Below are 19,975 nucleotides of genomic sequence, written 5' to 3' on the forward strand. Positions count from 1 at the left end.
TGTCATAAATGTCTATAGCACACCTGTACATACAATTTATTCTTTTTTTTGTGTGGTTTATGTTTATGCATGTGTATTTTATTCACATCTCACTTTTATTATCTGTGTGTTGTTGTTGTCTCTGTGTACTGGAAGCTTGTGACACTATAACAAATTCCTTGTATGTGCAAACATACTTGGCAATAAAGCTCTTTCTGATTCTAAAACATGAACATGCATACATATATACACATGCTTGTCTAAAACTAAACTAGAAAACTAAATATGCATGAGTAAATATGTAAAAACAGATCAATATAATATCTCATTCATTCATGTAATGGTGCATGCCTTCACTTAAGCGTGTTGTATTTCACTCTTAATTAGGGCTGAAACGATTAGTAGCCATCAGAGCTGAGTAGATTACTTACAAATTGTAATCCGATTCCAAATTACATGACAAAAAATGTAGTTAGTAACGTAATCCATTACATTGCACATTTTAGGTAATATAATAAGAGTACTTTTTGATTACTTTTAGATTACTTTTGACCCAACTCGTTAGTCACAGTGGTTTAAATAGGATAAACTTTTACCATACTGATATAAAAATAGAAACAGAATGAAAATTAACAAAATGAAATGCATTAATGAATTACATTACATCAAAGTTTCCCAATCTGGGGTTCATTAATAGGAACTGCAGGGGGTTCCTGAGTTTAATGAGAAGCTAATGATTAAATCATTAAAATAAATCATTTTAAGAACGTCAAAATAAAATACTACAAAATGAAATGTTTTATATGGTTACCTGCATTTCATGTGAATATTAACCAACGTCAGAGAACCGTGAACATGCAAATGTGATACTTAATTATTAAAATATTTATTTTAAAATCTCAGGGGTACTTAAATATGACAAAAAAAGTTTGGGAATCCACTATATATATATATATATATATATATATATATATATATATAGCACTCTATAGAAAGTTTGTGAATCCACTATATATATATATATATATATATATATATATATATATATAGAACACTATAAGGTGTTTTAGGAGAGCTAATGTGAATAAAATCATTTATCGGAAATAAAATTGGCACTTTATTTTGTTCCATATATGACTTACAAAAGGAGATGTTAGGCAGAATGATGCATCGTTCAGTCAGAAAGTCTGTCTGTCAATATGTGTGCCAAATATATTTATTTGTATTGTAAAAAAAAAATGTAATAGTACAATAGTAATATAATTGTTTGACATTCTCTTCAAAGCTGAAGTGATTACCTTTGTGTTATTAGTCAGAATATGTGTAACTCAGTATTTTAACTAATTGTAAAAGCAGAATAATAGAACAAAGCCTACTGACTAATGAAATAATCGTCGATTAATCGTTGTAATAATCATTAATCGATCATCAAAATAATCGCTTGTTGCAGCCCTACTCTTAATGCACTCTGTATAGCATCATTTCTAATGCATTTATTGTTGTTTGTTTAAAGAACTATCAGATTATTGCTTTTTTTTTAATTATTTCAACAGTTTTCAAGCCTCTTTTTTTAATCTATATTCAAGGTCTTCATCCTCGGACTGCTTTTGTGAGAACTGAAATACCATAAGATACCGGGTAAGACTTAGGCCTAATTTCCATCTTGCATGTATTTTAATAATCTTAAAATATCTTGGGTTTGTTTGGGTGCATGTTACATTACATCATCTTTAAAGCCATTTATATGTCATGATCAGTTATTTAAATGAGATCAAATGGCAATGTGAAACACTTCAGACTGTCTGTTTGAGAAGCGCACACAAAATTCATTTACTTTTTCAAGGAGCAGTGGACGAATCACATTTGCATGATTATGCAAAATTTGGAGAGAAAGAGAAGTTGAATTAATATTTTAGAGCAGCATATTACTGTGATTGCGCCATGTAAGTCAAATAAAACCGTGTGAAAAGAGTGTAAGATAGAGACAGACATGAAAAGAGGATCTCTGGTCTCTGAAGATGGGCTCCTGGTGGCAAAGGAAAAAAGTGAGAAAATTCAGAGAAGGCAAGAAGAACTGATCCAGAACCAGAGCTTAATATTACGAGGCAGCTTATTATTCACCAGGCTTACAGTAATACAGCCTGTAAGGTACTAGTAACCAAAGCTTCAACTCTCAACCTGTTACTTAACAAAAACTCCATCCATTTTTATTTAAAAACTATATGATAGTGATAAATACATTTCCTTCTCCAGAGTGTGTAATTTTCCTTTCACAGTTTTAAATATCACCAACAAAGGTTATTATTTGGACAGTTAAATCAAAATTAAAATGCCTGAACGTCATTGCATTCATTATAAGTAATCCAAACATTTTTTGTATATCTAAAAATATGCGAAAGCTAACTAATCAGAGATATAGTCATAAATCAAAACCTGAATGAGAAGTCTGTGATGAAATCATGAGATATTCTTTAATCAGCATTTACACATTTACATAATGTGTTTAGTAATTCATTTTTCACTCTGCTGCACCCAGCAAAACACATTTATGAATATTTGTATTCATGTCTTCATGTACTTGGTTAAGAAGGTAGATATATTTAAAGCCAGTAGTAACCAAACAACCCATAAAAAATACATCGTAAACCTATACATATTAGTTTCCGACAATCATAATAATCTTATGAAATATAATAAAGACTTCTTTTGGTGAAGACGAGTGTATTCTTATGACGAACTGTCTACATTATTCTGATGAGACAGGGCTGTGTTTGCAGATCCTACGACACGCTCGTGGCCTTCTGCAGCAGCTGGAGCATGATGGGATACACCGGGGCAAACTCCTTCCCCTGCCTGGCTCGGACACTGCTGTAATTAAGAAAAGCTGTTTCTTAAGTTTAAGTTTTAAGTTGATTAAGTTTTCTCCAGAGCACCCCTAGAGGGCGCTGATGTTGCACTGAAAAATTAAGTTCTGGTCTGAACTACTGAATTATTACCAGGTGTTTTCTATGAATAGGGATTTTTAAAAATCATTTTAGAAACTTCGCACTCATAAAATGCAATTTCTAGCCAATGAAAAATCTGCATAACCAGAAAAATGTAAGTCCACTTAAGAAATGTCCATGATTTTTCTATATCTGGAAATCAGTCAAGATCCCCACAATAATGGAAAACCTGGAAATATCATGGAAATAAATAAAATGTTTAAATGCCACAGAAATATCATGGAAATTTTCATAGTGACTATAAATATTTCTAATAGAATACATAAATATATGCATTGCATTAACTTGGATTTTTTTTTTTTAATTGGCAAGAAACTGATCTTTCTAAAAGCACAGAAATGCATTGTTTTATTTTTTCATTTTTTATTAAAATTCCCTGATATTTCCAGGTTTTCTGTGATTGTGGGAACCCTGACATTTCTAGTTTGACGGGTTAAAGAGGCGAAAACTAAACTACTAACCAAGTTAATGCAAACTGGCGTTAGTTTTCCACCAGAGGGTGTCACTGGAAAGGTTTATTGTAAAAAGCAGTGGCAATGGTGAATTGGAGTTGCAGTTTTGAGCCTTAGATCTTACCTAATAAGAGCAAGACGGTCCTTCTCTGATGGATGGTCATCCAGCCATTGAGAATAGCGAGAGATCGACCACTCCGCTCTCTGTTTATAAGGGAAAGCAGTATTAGTGGTACATAAAAGCTCTATAAATCCGCCCATGCCAAAGCAATTTTAGACAACCCTCATTTTATAAAATGGCTAAAAATATCTTCATTTTTTCCAGTCCGAGCACTCAAAATGAAATGTGTCATTTAGCGGAAGCTTTTATCTAAAGCAGCTTACAGTAGGTCAATCACAGTGACAGTCGCGATGGGGCAACTTGAGGTGAATTGCCTTCGCTCAAGGGCATAATAAACAGGATCTGACCTCAAAAACCTTTTGCTTGCTAACACCCGAACCTAAAACCTCAATCCTTGAGGATCTATAACCAAGAGGTTTCCATCTCTCTGCATTAGTTCGACTGTGTGTGTACCTGATGTGGTGATTTGAGTTCAGCCGGGGCACGAGTGAACAGGAAATGCAATATGGTGCTGTATGGAATCAAATCTCCCAGCGCTTGACTGCTAGCGATGTGCTCACTCGTTTGAAACAGCAGCGGTCTGAAACAGAGACAGACAAATATATTCATATTCACCAGGAATCACAATCCGGGTGTAATTTAGAGCCTGAAATGAATGCTGAAGATTTGGAAGGTAGCTGCATATGAAAAAACGTCCAATAAAATTCACCAAATGTCTGTGACATGTTAAAGTGGAGCTCAAATGACATCCTCCAGCGGGTTCACAGCAGATATCTACTCACTGCTGGCAAGATGCGAATGATATTTCAGTAACAGAAAAAAAGTCGCCGTTTCAGTCAAAACTGGGATTTATTTTTGTGCCAGTGTACTCTTTTAATACTATAAAAGATTAAGTGAAACTTATTTGAAATTATTTTAACTGCACCACTATTTTATGAATGGAAAACAATGCAAGTCTATACACGTTATCGTTCACCAACTGGAAATCGCACATCCAATTACTTGGGTAAGTAAAAGCCACTTCTACTCAACAAGCTGTGGTAAGTACAGATTGTTCAATATAATGAGATCGTAAAGTGAATCTTATCAAATTATGAGTCTTATTTCAACTCATTTTAATTGCATCACTATTTTCATAAATGGAATGGTTCACCAGCCAAAATGCGTACATCCGATTGCTTGGGTAAGTAAAAGTGCGGTAAGTAATAGTGCAACCAGTTTTGCTCAGCCAGCAATAAAAGGGTAAAGTAACAAGGATGCAAAAGACAGAAGCCTCTACAATAGTAGTAGTAGTACTGATATTTCCATAGCAAACATCCTTTTCATGTGCAACCCAAGTCAACAGAGGAAAGGTCACGAGATTCTTTCATGAATCAACTCCAAATTTAAACACACATCTAGAGGGTAATTGTGTCCCTGTACTGTATTAGCTGAGAGTCTATATTTAATCAAACAAGTTTATGAGTATGGAAAAGAAACCAATGCCATTTACAAGTTGCACCTCGGTTTGGGTCGAAAATTTAAATCACTTGCCATCTGCGGTCCCTCAACAGTGATCAAACAAGACAAATATCTCCATATTAATAATTATATCTCTATCTTAAGGCTCTCTTGTAATAACTTCTTTCCCCTGTGGTTGCCAGACATCATTTTGCATGCTTACACACATGCTCATTGAGTAAAATAAAGTTGCTAGTGGGGAACTGGGCCTTGCTCATGAGGGATCCAGGCACGGCAGTCGCTCCCAGAGCTGGCATCGATGGTTTAATTTGATTAGCTATCCTGTGAGACCTCACTGCTGTTTATTAGATTGCCTGGAGGAAGTATGGAGAATGCATGCCGCCTTAATCAAACCTGAACGTTAAGTTGTTCATAACATGAGACACCAGTTCATTGTCCTGTAAAACCTTAAATGCCAACTTCCTCTCAGGTCCAAAAAAACTATTCCAGCTAAAACCGAAGCATTAACGCATCACTGTTCACATTTATACATAATGCTGCTTTGCAAAGAGTTTGAAACAGAAAATACATGTAAGCGGTAAGCATGCAAGTTATTACATTCTGATGAAAGATTACAACAGAAAACTTTATTTGGAATAATGTGCACCGATAAATCAAGACCAAGAACGTGGAGCTGTCATGAGTCACACAATAAAGGAGCAATTGAAGGTGAGCATTACCCGGACAGATCATTTGACACTGACTTCTCCTCAGCTAATCAGTCGAGCATCTCCATTAATAACCTTCCTTTCTCTTTCTCTTTCTCACCGTTAATTAACAGCAATTTTCAGAGGGAAGACTCCAGGCGACCTCTTTGTCTCAGCGGGGGAAGGACAGGGACAAAGTATAACACAAATTGAGAGCATTTGTGTGAAAAATTAGACACAAAATTGCTCTGAGTGTGTGACATCAGAAGCTGCTTGCAGTCACTGAGGGTGAGTTTTCACTTTTGAGTTAATTATTTGGTTTATAGGCAACATGTATTTAATTTGAATGAATAAATGCTTATATTCTGCTTGTTTTTCCACAGAAAGCTAATATACAACACTTTAGAAGGACCAATTGTCTGCTGTTTTTTGGTCATTTTGGAACAGCCTCAGTTCCCTTTTACTTTTCATGTACAGAAGAAAATTGGTGAGAGCCACAGATTCAGTAAGAGAGATGAATGAGGAAGGCTGACCCTCGTTTTTCTCACCTGAGCAAAGTCAGCCGCCAACCTCATCTTCCCTCCCTCACTGAGTGGGCGCAAGAGGCTGGCGTGGCGGATGAAGAGGGTGATGGCGCGCTGGGCGATGTGCTCCGTACTATCGTACAGGAAGTCCAGACACTGCAGCGGACGGAAGTAGTCGTTCATCACGCGTGCGATGAAGCCCTGCAGCTCACGCATGTACAGAGAGCATAGCACGTCCAGACGGCCACCTGCTGGTAAAGAACTGAGCGTGCACACACACACACACACACACACACACACACAAGTTGTAATGTGAGCATAGACTACAGCTACAAGCAACACATTGATTTCCTTTGTCGCATAATCAATATCATAAATGTGTAGCTACTGGAACACACACACACAATGTCAGAAAACGGAGGTCGTGTTAATGCCTTTTATCAAGTGACAGTCAGTTTTTGAGTGAATCTTACGATAATGTTATATTTGTAAATATTTTACCTTAAAATCTAAATAATAAAAACAAATTTTCTTTAAAAAAAAATTAATGGGTTAGGATCCAATTAAAGCAATTATTTTCTTGCTTCAATTAAGCACATTTAATTTTCATCATTGTAATGTTTGTGCATTTTTTTTTATATAATTTTACATTTTTTATTATTCTTACTGTAATGCAGCATGTATTTACTATATTGGAGTACAAATACTATAATAGATTGATAATTTTCATTAAAAAAAAAATCTGCATTCATCATAGGCACTATTATAAATACCATGACATACTATTATATATATATAAATAACCATGATATATGAACACTTTCATAAAAACTATATAGTTTAAGTAATGTGTTTTCACAAAACTATATCTTAAATGATAGTTAATTTTTGTGCAATATATATTTTAGATTTATTTCTTTCCATTTTGGACTGAAATATGACTCAGACATTGATTTTATGAGATTCACCCTTTGAGCTCATCTCCAAACGAGGAAAACTCTTTTGAGTGGCTTCTGCCGACAGGGTGAAACTGGGGGTGTTTCTGGACAAAGCGGTCTTTATAGCTTATTGCTTATTTCTCTGCTGTCTTCCCTCAGGAGTGCCCAACAGCGGGGATAGAAATAAAACAAGCCCACCAAGCCTGACTCCAGTGGCCCTGAGGGGACAAGAGATGTGGACAAAAGAAGCCACGCTGAATCACCGGGGTGACGGTTTAAATGTTATCAAACGCTGGCACATCACTCTCTGTTGTATTCACTGGACCACCCAGCAAGTGCAAGAGGAAACGAGAGATGAATGCAGAAGAGAATCTTCAGGGAATGTGTCCATTATAACAGCCAAAAACACATGTACATCCCCACATCATGAGGGTGTTCATTTATCTGCAGTCTCATGGCATCACATGAGTCTTTCAGCATGAGGACATGAATAACTGAATGGAGATTTGTAAGGTTGAAAGACCATGAGGAAATCATAATAAAAATAAAAACTAATTTAGCAACTAGTATAAAATGTTATAACCCTGTCATCGTAGCATTGTGATTTCTAAACTTAAAAATACTGGCAGTGCCATCAAAACTGTTTTTTTTTTTTAAATGGTAAAGAACTATGACAACAGCACACCCATTACACACGGTCTATGCTTTAAGAAACAACTTATGTTGAAATATGGTGAGCTGAGAGAGGCCTGGTCTCATAACTGCCCTCAACAAAACTAAATAGGGCACATAATCCCAAATGTCATGTTAATGTTTGAGAAAAAGCCCACGAGGGGAGAACACGGTCTTTGTACAACCATAAATCCCAATTTTGACATCTCTCATTTGTTTTTGTGTGATATTTTGAAATAGTCATATATATATATATATGTGTGTGTGTGTGTGTGTGTGTGTGTGAAAAATGAGTCAACCTGGAGTGTTAGGTTTCTCACTTTTCAGCTGCAGAGCACCGATGCTGCATGGCATGAGGCTAACTAGTTGAATACTTTTTAGGACAACTAGTCCTTTAGGAAAAACCTTACGGCATGGAATACTGTATCCCACAATGCTTTGCACTTAACCTAAAAAATAACCATATTAAATTTCCAAGATGATAAGTGGACACTACTGAGGTTGTTTAACAGTGTAACATACTACTGTTTATGCAGACTGAGTAGCCTTACATGGAATGGTACGCAATATATAAAATTATATACTATATATGCAGTGTACGCAGGGTTAGGGTAATATAGTAATATAGTGCATGTGTTGCTTGCTTACCCAGAGAAATCCTCCTGGTGCATAGTAATGAGTATTGCTTCGACAGAGTCGGTAACAGAATTTAGCAGTGGCTGAACGGCACTACTCATCAGAGCCTGAACTGACTGCAAGACACAAAAACTTTAAGTTAACTAATGAACACATGTTTGATTACGTCATTAACTAACTGCTTGATTTTTACTGTATATTTCTGCCATATGGACATCAACTTGAGATAGTCACCACTGATAAGCTATTACTAAATATAATGTAGAAACTTGTAATTTTCTGTAAAGCTGCTTTGCAACGATTTGCATCGTGAAGGCGCTATACAAATAAACTTGAATTGAATATGAATTAACCTCTTAAGTGTCACCGGCCCACCGCCATTACATATTTTATTGCCTATCAAATGTTTTAGTAATCACCCTAAATCCTTTGAAAGATTAAAAACTCAAAATTCATCCAGTGAAAACCTTTTTAAAATCGGACATTGCGTTATCATGGAAATAGTACTTTAAAATCTTTTGGCGGTCTCCTCCCCCTAAGTGATTGGTGTCGAGTGTCATATTACAAAATGTATTACCGTATTTTACAATCAAACGTTTTTATAATATTGACAAAATACATATCGTTGGAAAGGTCTGAATCTCAAGATTCCATATTTGGTGGTTATTTTGTGATAGATTATTAACAGAATTTGACACATTTGTGACAAAAAAATGCATCAAAAAATTTCCCTAATGAATTTCCCAAAAATTAGTTTGGGTGTCACCTGTTTGTGGTATAATGCCCTAAATAAAATAAAACCTCAATTCTTTTTATATCAACTTCAAATTTGAAACATAACTTATTTAGACATAAGGCTTTAATTTGATAGCAATTTTAGAGTAAAACCTGTTACGAAAAATATTACTTTTATATAAAATAAAAATAAATTGTACAGTGCATTTTCTTTACAGTAAATTTAAAATTATTTAACTTTATGATAGTTTCATATTTTGAAATGATCTCACTTCCACAATAATCTGCTGATTGTTTTCTTTAAAAAGAGTCTTGGGTTTGTATTCCAAAGCGTTCATTAATTATAACAATTTAAGTTTGGATAGTGCACTTTCACGTCTATGTTCAAAAGTAGGGGGGTGACAGGTAAGCGGTTAAACAACAAAACACAAAATTAAGCAAGACAACAGTCAGTCAGAAGTTAATTCGATGTGCGTAAAATATTTGTTCTTTTGAAGGTTATTGGTTCATGTAGTATTTCCTCACATGGTCGCATGGTGACTAGCGCTAACACCTGCTCTCCCTCCTCTCATGTGATTGCCTGACATTTGCTGATGGGACATCAGTCTGACCATCGTGTGTGTCACGGCAGCTGGCCCCCCTTGTCCTAGGCTCTTATCCGGCTCTCTATCTCTGAGCGATATCAATGCAAACCCAATAGGTCTCTCTGACCAAATAGGGCCAGTCATCGGCAAAATCCCCTGCAAGCTGGAGATAAAGAGCAAATCTCCGCTGCACATCTCTTCTTCCTAAACTCCTTCACAACAAAGTTGGTAGTCACGTACTCGGCAGACTCAGCTTTCCCGTCATTCTTTACCCAAAGTGGCAACTGGATCTTGGGTGGTGCTTGCGGCCCATTTCGTTCTGGTGCGTTTAGTTGCGTTTGGCTCAGAACAGTTCCTAGTGCGATGTGTTGAGGAACGGGGAGGAGCAGAACTAGCACTTGTAGCTGGTGATGCAGGTCCATTTGGGATAAGCCTCTGACAAGTAGCACACTTTCCAAAGGGGGCATAGGGGGTGCTCTTCTGAACTGTAAAATAACTATGCTTTCATGGACTTTATAAGTCATGTGCAAATGAAGGCCACAAGTACGTCCACATCATGTGAGCCATTTGGGACAGGGATATCGAGATCACATGCCCTGCATGGGAGGAGAGCACTACCTCAACTCGAGGACAGCGGGTGGTAAAGTGTGGTAATGTGTTTTCACCTTGAACTGTTGTTTAGACTTAAAGATCATGGGTTAAAGCGTGTGCGCGTATCCGTACAGCTGGCAGGTTTTGTTAAAAGAGACGAAGGGGAAGAGAATGACCAGTTTACTCATCTGATAGCCAATTTACCTCAGGGGAGAGAGAGCGCTGAATTCAGAGAAGCTCAATGTTTACCCAATTGCTTTCCAAAACCACCTCCAGACTCTGTGTGTGTTTGTGTATGGCTGCAGCATCTCTATCCAAATTCTGACCCTTTGTTCATTGTCCCGTGTGCTCACCTGTTAATCTGTCTATCACAGCTTGATGGTGTATCATGCACCACTATCTGCTTAAATAGTGCAGTGCACTTGTTGCTGAAAAAGCACTATGAACTGAATGTTGTGAATAGAGGACATTACCTGCTGTGAGCTGATATTCAAACCAAAAAGATGTCTGAAATATTACTAATGTGACTTGTGTGTAATTAAGCCCCTTTTACACCGTTATTAACATGCATCACCAGGTCGTGATGTTTCTAGCAGAATGCATATTGTTATTTTAGTCAAGAAGCTATATTAATTACGTATGTCCCTCATATGATCTTTGTGTTGTCTTGTGTTTTACCTCTAAAGATGCTGTGAGCGATTGCTCTGCTGCAGGAGGGAAGGTACCCAGTCCAGATATAACCTGAAAACAACTCAAAGTCAGCAATCATTCAACGTTTAGAGCTCCTGAACAGTAACTCCTGTCTTCACTCAAAGTTCAGGCCCAAAAAAATTATAATCTTACTGAAACAAGTACCTTCACTTTTCACCAGTAAAACTTTGATCACCTCCAGTTTAAATATTTAATCATAGAGAAATCTCTTTTTATTACCTTATTAATCCCACCAGCAAGGAATAAGCTTTGGCTGCTGCTGACATGCTTTTTTAATGGGCCAGCCCGGGAACTACATCAGCTGGTGCTAAAAAAGCCACTTGTGAAATATCACCACTCATATTGTACAGATATGACTGATGGTGAGTCTGCAGTTTCTCAAGACTCTCTCTTGAGAAAAGACTGAGTAAAGGCACTGCAGCCATATGCTCTTTATAGACAGGTGGACTGTTTTCCGCACATAGAGGAGTCTTATAATACAGCAGTACTCTATAATAATTTCACGCTGACTTCTATTTAAACACCCCACAAAACCTTTCCTTGGCATGGAACAGTGATTTCATACATCCTGCTGAGTAAATTCTTACAATCATCTGTTAATAAAACAGTTTTGGGAAGCACATAATGGCAAAAAATCTATGGGACGCCAAACCAAAACTTCTCATTATCCAGACATCAACTAAAGAAAGAAATTTAGACAGACTGAACCATAAAACTAACTGAATAACTAGGTGTCTATTGTGCTTTTAATAGGAGTTTTAAATGGATAGTTACCATTTACTCACCATATCTTATTTTTATACTTTTTAATATGGGAAGCACAAAAAGGATGTTTAGCAGAATGTCCAGAGAGCTATTTACAAACAATGATAATCAATAGGGACTGTATAAGTAGTTCTTAGATCTTCTGGACTGTATTTCATATGAAAGCTATATCATAGCTTTGTGTGAGGAACAGACCAAACTTTTTTTAACTTCCCATTTACCGCACCTCTCAAATGTCTTGGAGCAGTGTGTATTCAAACATATTGAAGTCATTTGCATTACTTTTGTAGTAGATTTAGTGTTTTTTGTCATATTTGTGGAGCTCGAGCATCTGACCCCATTCATTTAGTACCTAGGACATTCTTTTAAAATGGCACGCGCACACGCACGCGCACACGCACGCGCACATGCACGCGCACACGCACACACACACACACACACACACACACACACACACACACCCTAAATGATTCTTGGAAGAAAGTAAGTTGTATGGGCTTGGAATGACACAAGGGTGAATAAATGACAGAATTCTGCATTGTGGAGTGAACTATAGTAACTATAGTGTCTTAAATGAGAGCTGGTGTTCTTACTTTAACCACAGATTGCTGTAGGCGGAACAGAGAGTTCACTACGGCAATATTTCTTCTCTGACCCTCCGTCAGGGGTCCGATCACCTGACTGGCATCCCCTTGTGTACACAGCTGAGAGAAAGAAGAAAGAAGGAAGGAAGGAAGGAAGAAAAAAGAGATTAAACAATATTAAGCATCACAACCAAAGACTTGAGTAAATAATCAAGGAGTCAACATCAAAAGCGAGGAGACCGCAGGCTCCCACTAATTTCCCCAGATGTCCCAGTGTTCGTCTGAGGTCAGAAGCGCTTTGCTCAGTGGTGGCACAGCGGTCAGCATGCTGAGACACAGGCGTCACCATGGAGCTCAGACAGCAGAAGCAGCTGGCATTGTGGGTTGGAGGGCGAGCAACAGGGAGACGAAAAAGAAGAAGGATTTGCCCAGCTCAGTGCCACACCACAGGAACTAACAAGCGAAAGGTTGTCTCAGTCACGAGCAAACCACAGCACACAAACACATATTCGTGCTGCCTTGCTGCCTCCTGACATAAACAAACAGCCACTACAAACAAAACAACTCAAAGTCGAACCCGTACAACGGCAGCACAACCTCCAAGACATCACACCTCTCATCAAAGGTGGGGGGCTGGGGAAATAAAATTGGGGAGAAAAAAATATCACACATCGCCTGCGAGGAAAAGCCACATAGGATAGTGGCAGCAGGGGTACCATGGCAACAGTCTAAAAATGGCAAGGCAACGGTTAATTAACGTTTCCCGTGGCAGGTGTGGAGATGCCAAGTGAGGTGCAGCAACACTAGTGAACATTGGAGGTGGGTTGCTCCTTCACACCTGATGTTAAATAAAGCATAGCCTCCGGTGTATATCTGCAGTCCAATACAATAATGAAGCTTTCTGAGATTAACTGCTGTGTGACCCAAGGTCTGCGGTAAACCTGTCTGAAGACCCAAAACATTCTTATATTTCTGTAATCCTCATGGAAGTGCACCATTGTCAAATATTTCCCCTGCAGCAAAACCAGATTATAGGAAGCTACTTTAAAACTCAAACACTGACCAATTTTTTGGAAAAAAATAAAAATCCATTAGGGAGAATGTCCATTAGTTATTGTAACTCTAGTTTAAAGGGATAGATCACCCACAAATTTAAATTCTGTCATAATTTTCTTACCCTTATTTTGTTCCAAACCCATAAGTGGTTAATCTTCAAGGCATAAATTAAGATATTTTTAATGAAACCTGAGGTTTCTGTTTCTCCATTGAAACGCCAGGTAACCAAATAAGACTAAATTAAATATTCTTCATATGAAGTGATTGTATCTTTTCACAAGATTTGTATTAAACCACTCTTTTCATATTGATTTATTTTATGAAGCCTTTATGATCTTTTTGGATCTTCTAAGTTTTGGTTACCTGGACTTTCAGTGGAGTGACAGAAACCTGTCAGATAAAATGTGGATAAAATTGCTGTCAGTAGGCAGCAATTTTATCCACGTTTCGGAAATCATTCTCCCTGCAAGTGCACTCTGTAAATCTGTGGATCGGAGTTGGTTAAAGTCCCATTCCATTATCACAGCAGGAAGGATATGAGAGGTCCAGGTAACCAAAACTTAGAAGATCTTAGAATTAAGTTTCATTAAAAATATATATTAATTTGTGTTTCAAAGATGAACTAAAGTCTTATGGGTTTGGAACAATATAAGGGTGAATAAATGATGACTTTCACTTTTTTTTCTGTCCGTATAAGTAAAACCATACAGGATTTCTAAGGAACAGAACTGAAGAAAGCTGGAAATGACCCGCTTCCACGGGATCAACTGATTGGACGGTGACAATGTCCATCATCAGGACACTAACTACAGCTCAGATTAATCATACGGAGAGGTTCTCTGATGCAAGAAGCATTCTTAAAGCCTGGGGCTACCAACTATATGGCACATTGGGCAGCAATTTTTTCTACGTTTCGGAAATCATTCTCCCTGCAAGTGCACTCAGTGTAAATCTGTGGATCGGAGTTGGTTTAAGTCCCATTCCATTATCATAGCAGGAAGGATATGAGAGGTCAATAGACATACAGTCCTTAACTTTGTCTTCATTTATATCCATCCATTAACAGATGGAGTCTGTTTGCTGCCTGTGTTAAGCTGGGTTTAATAAAAAAGAAACCATCTGTGTCTTGACTGGGAGAACTTCTTGTTCCCTATATTGTGAGGACATATTTCCTACTGCTTGAAAGATTTATGCAATATAGTACTATGATATCATTTCTAGAAGGAAGTCCAAGGAGAGGTCAAGGTTTGGCCTTGAACTGACCTTGAATTGAGTACATAGGGTTCTGATGGCTCATCTGTTCTGCAGGAAAGAACAGAAGCAAACCCTCGTTATTCATCTGCTTGCTGACATAAGACAGATCAAGTCAGTGGGCCAGTGATTCGAGGACAGACACCGGACTAATCCAATCACACCCTCCCTGGCCAGGCACAATCAATCACACCTTCAGCTCACAGTGAATGGAGATAGACCTACATGAACAAGTTGGGTCATTTCGAGCCAATTTAAACAGCTAAGAGGAAAATAAAATGAGCTGGATAACATGAATCAGTGTTTGAAACACAGAACCTCCATAATGTTAAGAGTGAAACAGTATTCAGCAAGAAATAATATAGAGTCAGACTGGATTTTATAATACTTAGAAAACGTTTATAATACTTATAGACAATGAAATAATTTCAACCCTGTTAATGAAGAGCTAGCATCTTGCCTAACCCTAACCCGTTCTCTGGCCATAATCAAACATAACTAAACAACCTAACCAAGGTGTTCATGATTATTGAAAATTACAAGCAGGTTGACTGCTCTTGTTCTAGATGATGAAATATTTAGAACAGAGTACACCTTAAAAATTATTTAGCTACAAATGTTTTCATGACTTTTTTTGGAAATTACAGTTTTTAAATTGCTTGATATCTCCAGGTTTCAAGAAAGTAAATAGAGTAAATTTGGACTTCATGTTGTCTTTAAAACATTTTTTGTTTATCTCAGAAGTCAGCTGCATAATCTTTGGAGAGCAGGACCCATTTAACTGAAATGAGACAGATTAAAGTGGCATCACCGTAGCGCCATTTTGGAGAATATCCGCTGAACGCAAGCAGCGTACGCTATTCTGTGTCAGCCGCGCTGTTTTCTTTAAAATCAAAGCGTAAATACCCATAGAAAACGTATCCTTGTGTTGCGGCTGACACGGAAGAGCGTACGCTGCTTGCGTTCAGCGGATATTCTCCAAAATGGAGCTACGGTGATGCGGAGAGACACAGAGGAGACAGATTGTTGAATAAAGTCTTTTTTTTTCGCATACAAAAAGTATTCTCGTCGCTTCACAACGTTGCAGTTGAACCACTGATGGCAGATGAACTATTCTGACGATGTCTTTCATACTTTTCTGGACCTTGACAGTGTCATTTACTTGGCAGTCAATGGGACAGTCACAAGCCTCCCGGTTTTCATCCAAAATATCTTAAATTGTGTTCCGAAGACGAACGAAGCTTTTACGGGTTTGGAACGACATGGGGGTAAGTGATTAATGACAACATTTTCATTTTGGGGTGGAGTAACCCTTTAAGGAATGAAAGGATTCACTCACTTGTAAAGCTTTCTAGCTCAAATCTCAAATCTCAAATTCTACAGATCTACTGATTTATTTATTAAGGATCTCTTAGTAAAGTTTGTGAGGGCTGTTATCTTCATGTAACTCAATGTGGATCACTACTGACAGTGAGATTGAGACTTAAGCCACTCTGACCAATTCAATTGCTTAGCACACAAGCAGCACACATCTATGAACCCCAATATAACAGCAGAGAAGTACATTTAGTAAACTAATAGCATGAATATTGTGTTGCAAACCGATTTGTCCTCCAACTACTGGTATTTATTTTTTGGTTGACCAACTACCGACCAAGCATTGCATTCTCGACCCCACCTTTGCCTGATTTGTGTGGCTTCTGTTTATGTACCAAATCAACTAGCACTTCTAACTAGGGAGGTTGGAATCCGCCCTGCCTCTTGTCCAGGTCACGGCTCTCAGCAGGTGCTCTGATTCTCTGACGCTTGTTGAGCCCCACCCTACATCGGCTCTCATAATGAGCTCAGTAGCCGACCGTGTGTGTCACCTCCCTGGCTGGGTTGAGGGGCATGAGAGCAGACAGCCTCCCGCTCAGCCTAGCTCATTATCTCCGTGTGTGTCTTACCAACTGCTCTGACTTGACGCAGAAAAGCTGCACAGTCTTGGCGGCGTTCTTGGCTACTGCGATCGTCAGGCCGGAATCCACCGATGCAACATTCAGCTCACTAACGTGCAAAAACAACATATAGGATCAACTGTTAACAAATTACAGTCAATAAAAACAGTCAGCAGTCTGCTTAGTCTAATCACTAATTTTCCAGTCCATTATTAGTCCTTTAGTCAATTTCAGTATTTTACAAAATGTAACTATATTTATTATTGACTTCTAATGCATGCAGTGCATTATAGGATCGCCTTCTCCATGAAGGACACATGCAATGCTTCCTTAACACTGGGCCAAAATTAGGTTTCTTAGAAGACAGCATAGTGGCACAGTAGGGAAATGATGATGGAACAGAGTTATGATATATTATGCATATTGGAGGTGTACCTGGCTATTGTTTTTATGATGCTGTCAAGTTCATCATTAGAGGGTGGGTTTCGGCCCCCTTGAGGGAACACAAGATTGATGGGGTCAAAGAGGCGGGACAGAGACTTGGACAGGTAAGCTGCTTCATATGGCTGAAGGGAGTTCTTCAGGTCCTTCTCTGGACTGGAACAAATAAAAGGTAAAAAAAAAAAGTTATCCCTTTGCGTTACTGTAAAACAAGACAAAGTGTTTTCTGGCATCAGTTTATGTAATCTGAGTACATGTTTTTTTTTTTTTTTTGATAAACACATGACATGTATGTCACATACAAAATTTCACTGACCTAAATCTTGAATTTAATCAGAGGCATGCCCGTAGAGATAATTACAAATCGAGACTAAATCAAAAGTGCAGCAGAGCAAACTGAACAACACTTAATGAAACTGTAGCCTACTTACACTCGTCATCTCAGTAGGGATCAAAGCCCCAAGCATTTGATTTTGCCACTATAAAAAATTAGTTTTCCTGGCTGACAGTTGCTTAATTCCCAATAATTATTCTTTTGTTTGACCTGTGAATACCAATAGTTGATAAAAGTGTAAGTGAGATATGATTGTTTCACCAAAGATTACCATTTTCATTAAAAGTTTCAAACTTTTCATTATATTGTAAGGTCTGAAAATGAGGATTATTTTAGAATATTATTTGACAGTAATTCAAAGAACCTCGTTCTCATCACTATAATCTGAAAAATAATGTTTTTTTTAAATTGTATTCATACATCATGATAGTATTAGTTCTATAGCCTTTATGCAGATTTAAATGAAAACATCTCAGTATTTTTGTTTACTGTAATACAGTAATGAATTACAAAAAAAAAAAAAAAACTGGTAATGTGATTTAGAGGGTAAAAAGTCATTCATTATCATAAATTATGCACACTTGTCTCAAAACAAATATAAGACTTCGTAGACATCTTGACACTAGTGCGAAGAGAAACCGCATCATTAATGTCAGCAACTAAAAACCAAATGAATCTTACTATTAAAGACAAAAAGAGCTCAGAGAATTAACACAATAGATTTCTCTATAATAATAGATCTCTAAACTTAACTCAGCAGATGCTGTTCAATGCTGTACTGCCTGCAGTACACTGAACTCTACCACAAAGCAAATACTTTATGAGAGCCAAATATAGATCTACTGAATCTCTCCAAAATAAAATACAAAGAAAATCGTTTCCCCCCTACATCACCCTGACATATGAAACACATTTGCCACTTTTTGACAAGATGCTTTAATACTTTTGGCTTTAATTGCTGGTTGTCATGCATCTTGACAAGCTTTTTCTTGAGCTGTATTATGCGATATGAGCAACTGTGCGTAAAACGTGGGCCGTTTAGGGGACGATTGTCATTATGGGAACTTGTTGTTTGATGAGAAAGTGGCAGAAATGTTGACTGAACTCTGGAAGATTGTCTGATAACGTGTCGGAGAGTAGAAGGGCTTCTTTGCTTCCCAACACATCTGTCCATTCAGGTGAAAGGCAGAAACGCTGTCTGATTGATGAGAGCAGTTTTGAGAGCACTTTGCACGTAAACAAAATCTTTGTTATTCCACCAGGAATGATTAGGAAGATGACAGTTTGTGTAGATAATAAACTTCTGGCTTTTATGATGAGAAATTGTGGCATTTCTGTTTGACTGCTTGCATTTAGCATCTTAAAATGTCAAGTCAGTCAGATGCATTTCAGCGATTGATAGTTGCAATTTAGTTCTAAAAACAAAACATTAGTATGTCCTCCCCTCGAAAAAAAATTACCATAGTTTCTACAAAAATACCATATTTATAACAGTTGCTGTTGTTACCACAATAAATCTCTGACAGTTTGGTACTAACCACCACTGTCTTAATAAAAAAAGCAATAACAATTACAATAGCAGCTACTGTATTTTGGCAGAAACTATTATTTATCATGGAACATTTCTGTATGGACTAAACCATCAAATTGTTAATATAATTACAAAAGAATTATGAAAACAAATGTTGAAGAGTTAGTGTACATGTAACTGTGTTTGTGTGTTTAGTACTCACTCGTAGTCTGGTTTGGTCCGAGTGAACAGATCTTCAGTATCATGCTCTGACACTGGCAGTTCCACATCTAGACCTGCACCACTGCTCACAAGCACCCCCTGTATGCTTGCGCTGTACTGCTGCAGCCTCTTCCATAGCTCATTATAAAGCCTCAAGAGTTTGGGATACTCTCCCTCCAGGGCCTGCTTCAGGAAGGTTGATGCTGAGAACAAAAGAAAAATAAATTGAGAACAGGATGCATTTAATGAGATGGCGGCCACATAGATAAATACATGTGTTGTGTCTTTGTCCTGATCTTGACATTTTAGAAAGACTGCGTTACTAGAGCAGTAGTTTGAAACTGCATCAAATGCATCAACTTTTATGATTATAAAGAATACGACAACAAAAACATAATTCTTTTGAATGATATGCAATGAAGAATCTCAAAAAGAAAGATTCTTAATTTCATTTTTTCAATTTCAAATTATTAATTTTTTTAAATCAGGGTTAAAAAGCATACATTGTTGTGAATACCATATAATTAAAAAGTGTTGCATATGACAATGGCAAGCAGTGACTTGAAACTACAAACCCTTTCTTTGTGCCTCAGTGAGCTGAAAAACCAAATCCCTTATCTCCAACCAATCTAACAAAAACAATGTCGAATAAAGAGAATACACTTGGCAAAATGAGTGTCAAACGGATGGAATTGCATAAAAATGGCTCTTCATTAATATGGTAATAACCCAACTTTACAGGTGATTAAATGCTCATTACGAATATTATGCAGATTGTTG

At 37.4% G+C, this 19,975-nt stretch overlaps 1 protein-coding gene across 1 annotated transcript in view; it reads right to left on the reverse strand.

Annotated features, from left to right (window-relative positions):
- Window positions 1–2,436: 2,436 nt before the first annotated feature.
- Window positions 2,437–19,975, reverse strand: part of LOC107590548 (conserved oligomeric Golgi complex subunit 5-like) — a 62,351-nt gene continuing 44,812 nt past the window's right edge. Inside the window, exons 12-22 of the mRNA XM_016279357.1 lie at window positions 19,197–19,398; window positions 17,124–17,285; window positions 16,698–16,797; window positions 12,454–12,564; window positions 11,063–11,125; window positions 8,487–8,590; window positions 6,253–6,490; window positions 4,011–4,145; window positions 3,561–3,640; window positions 2,903–2,914; window positions 2,437–2,865 (exon numbers count right to left, since the gene is read on the reverse strand). Of these exons, the coding sequence (XP_016134843.1) occupies window positions 2,760–2,865; window positions 2,903–2,914; window positions 3,561–3,640; window positions 4,011–4,145; window positions 6,253–6,490; window positions 8,487–8,590; window positions 11,063–11,125; window positions 12,454–12,564; window positions 16,698–16,797; window positions 17,124–17,285; window positions 19,197–19,398 (1,313 nt within the window). The 3' untranslated portion in view covers window positions 2,437–2,759. The remainder of the gene's footprint in view (window positions 2,866–2,902; window positions 2,915–3,560; window positions 3,641–4,010; window positions 4,146–6,252; window positions 6,491–8,486; window positions 8,591–11,062; window positions 11,126–12,453; window positions 12,565–16,697; window positions 16,798–17,123; window positions 17,286–19,196; window positions 19,399–19,975) is intronic.

Source organism: Sinocyclocheilus grahami, unplaced genomic scaffold, assembly GCF_001515645.1.
Source record: "Sinocyclocheilus grahami isolate Dianchi unplaced genomic scaffold, SAMN03320097.WGS_v1.1 scaffold129.1, whole genome shotgun sequence".
Taxonomy (NCBI): Eukaryota; Metazoa; Chordata; class Actinopteri; order Cypriniformes; family Cyprinidae; genus Sinocyclocheilus; species Sinocyclocheilus grahami.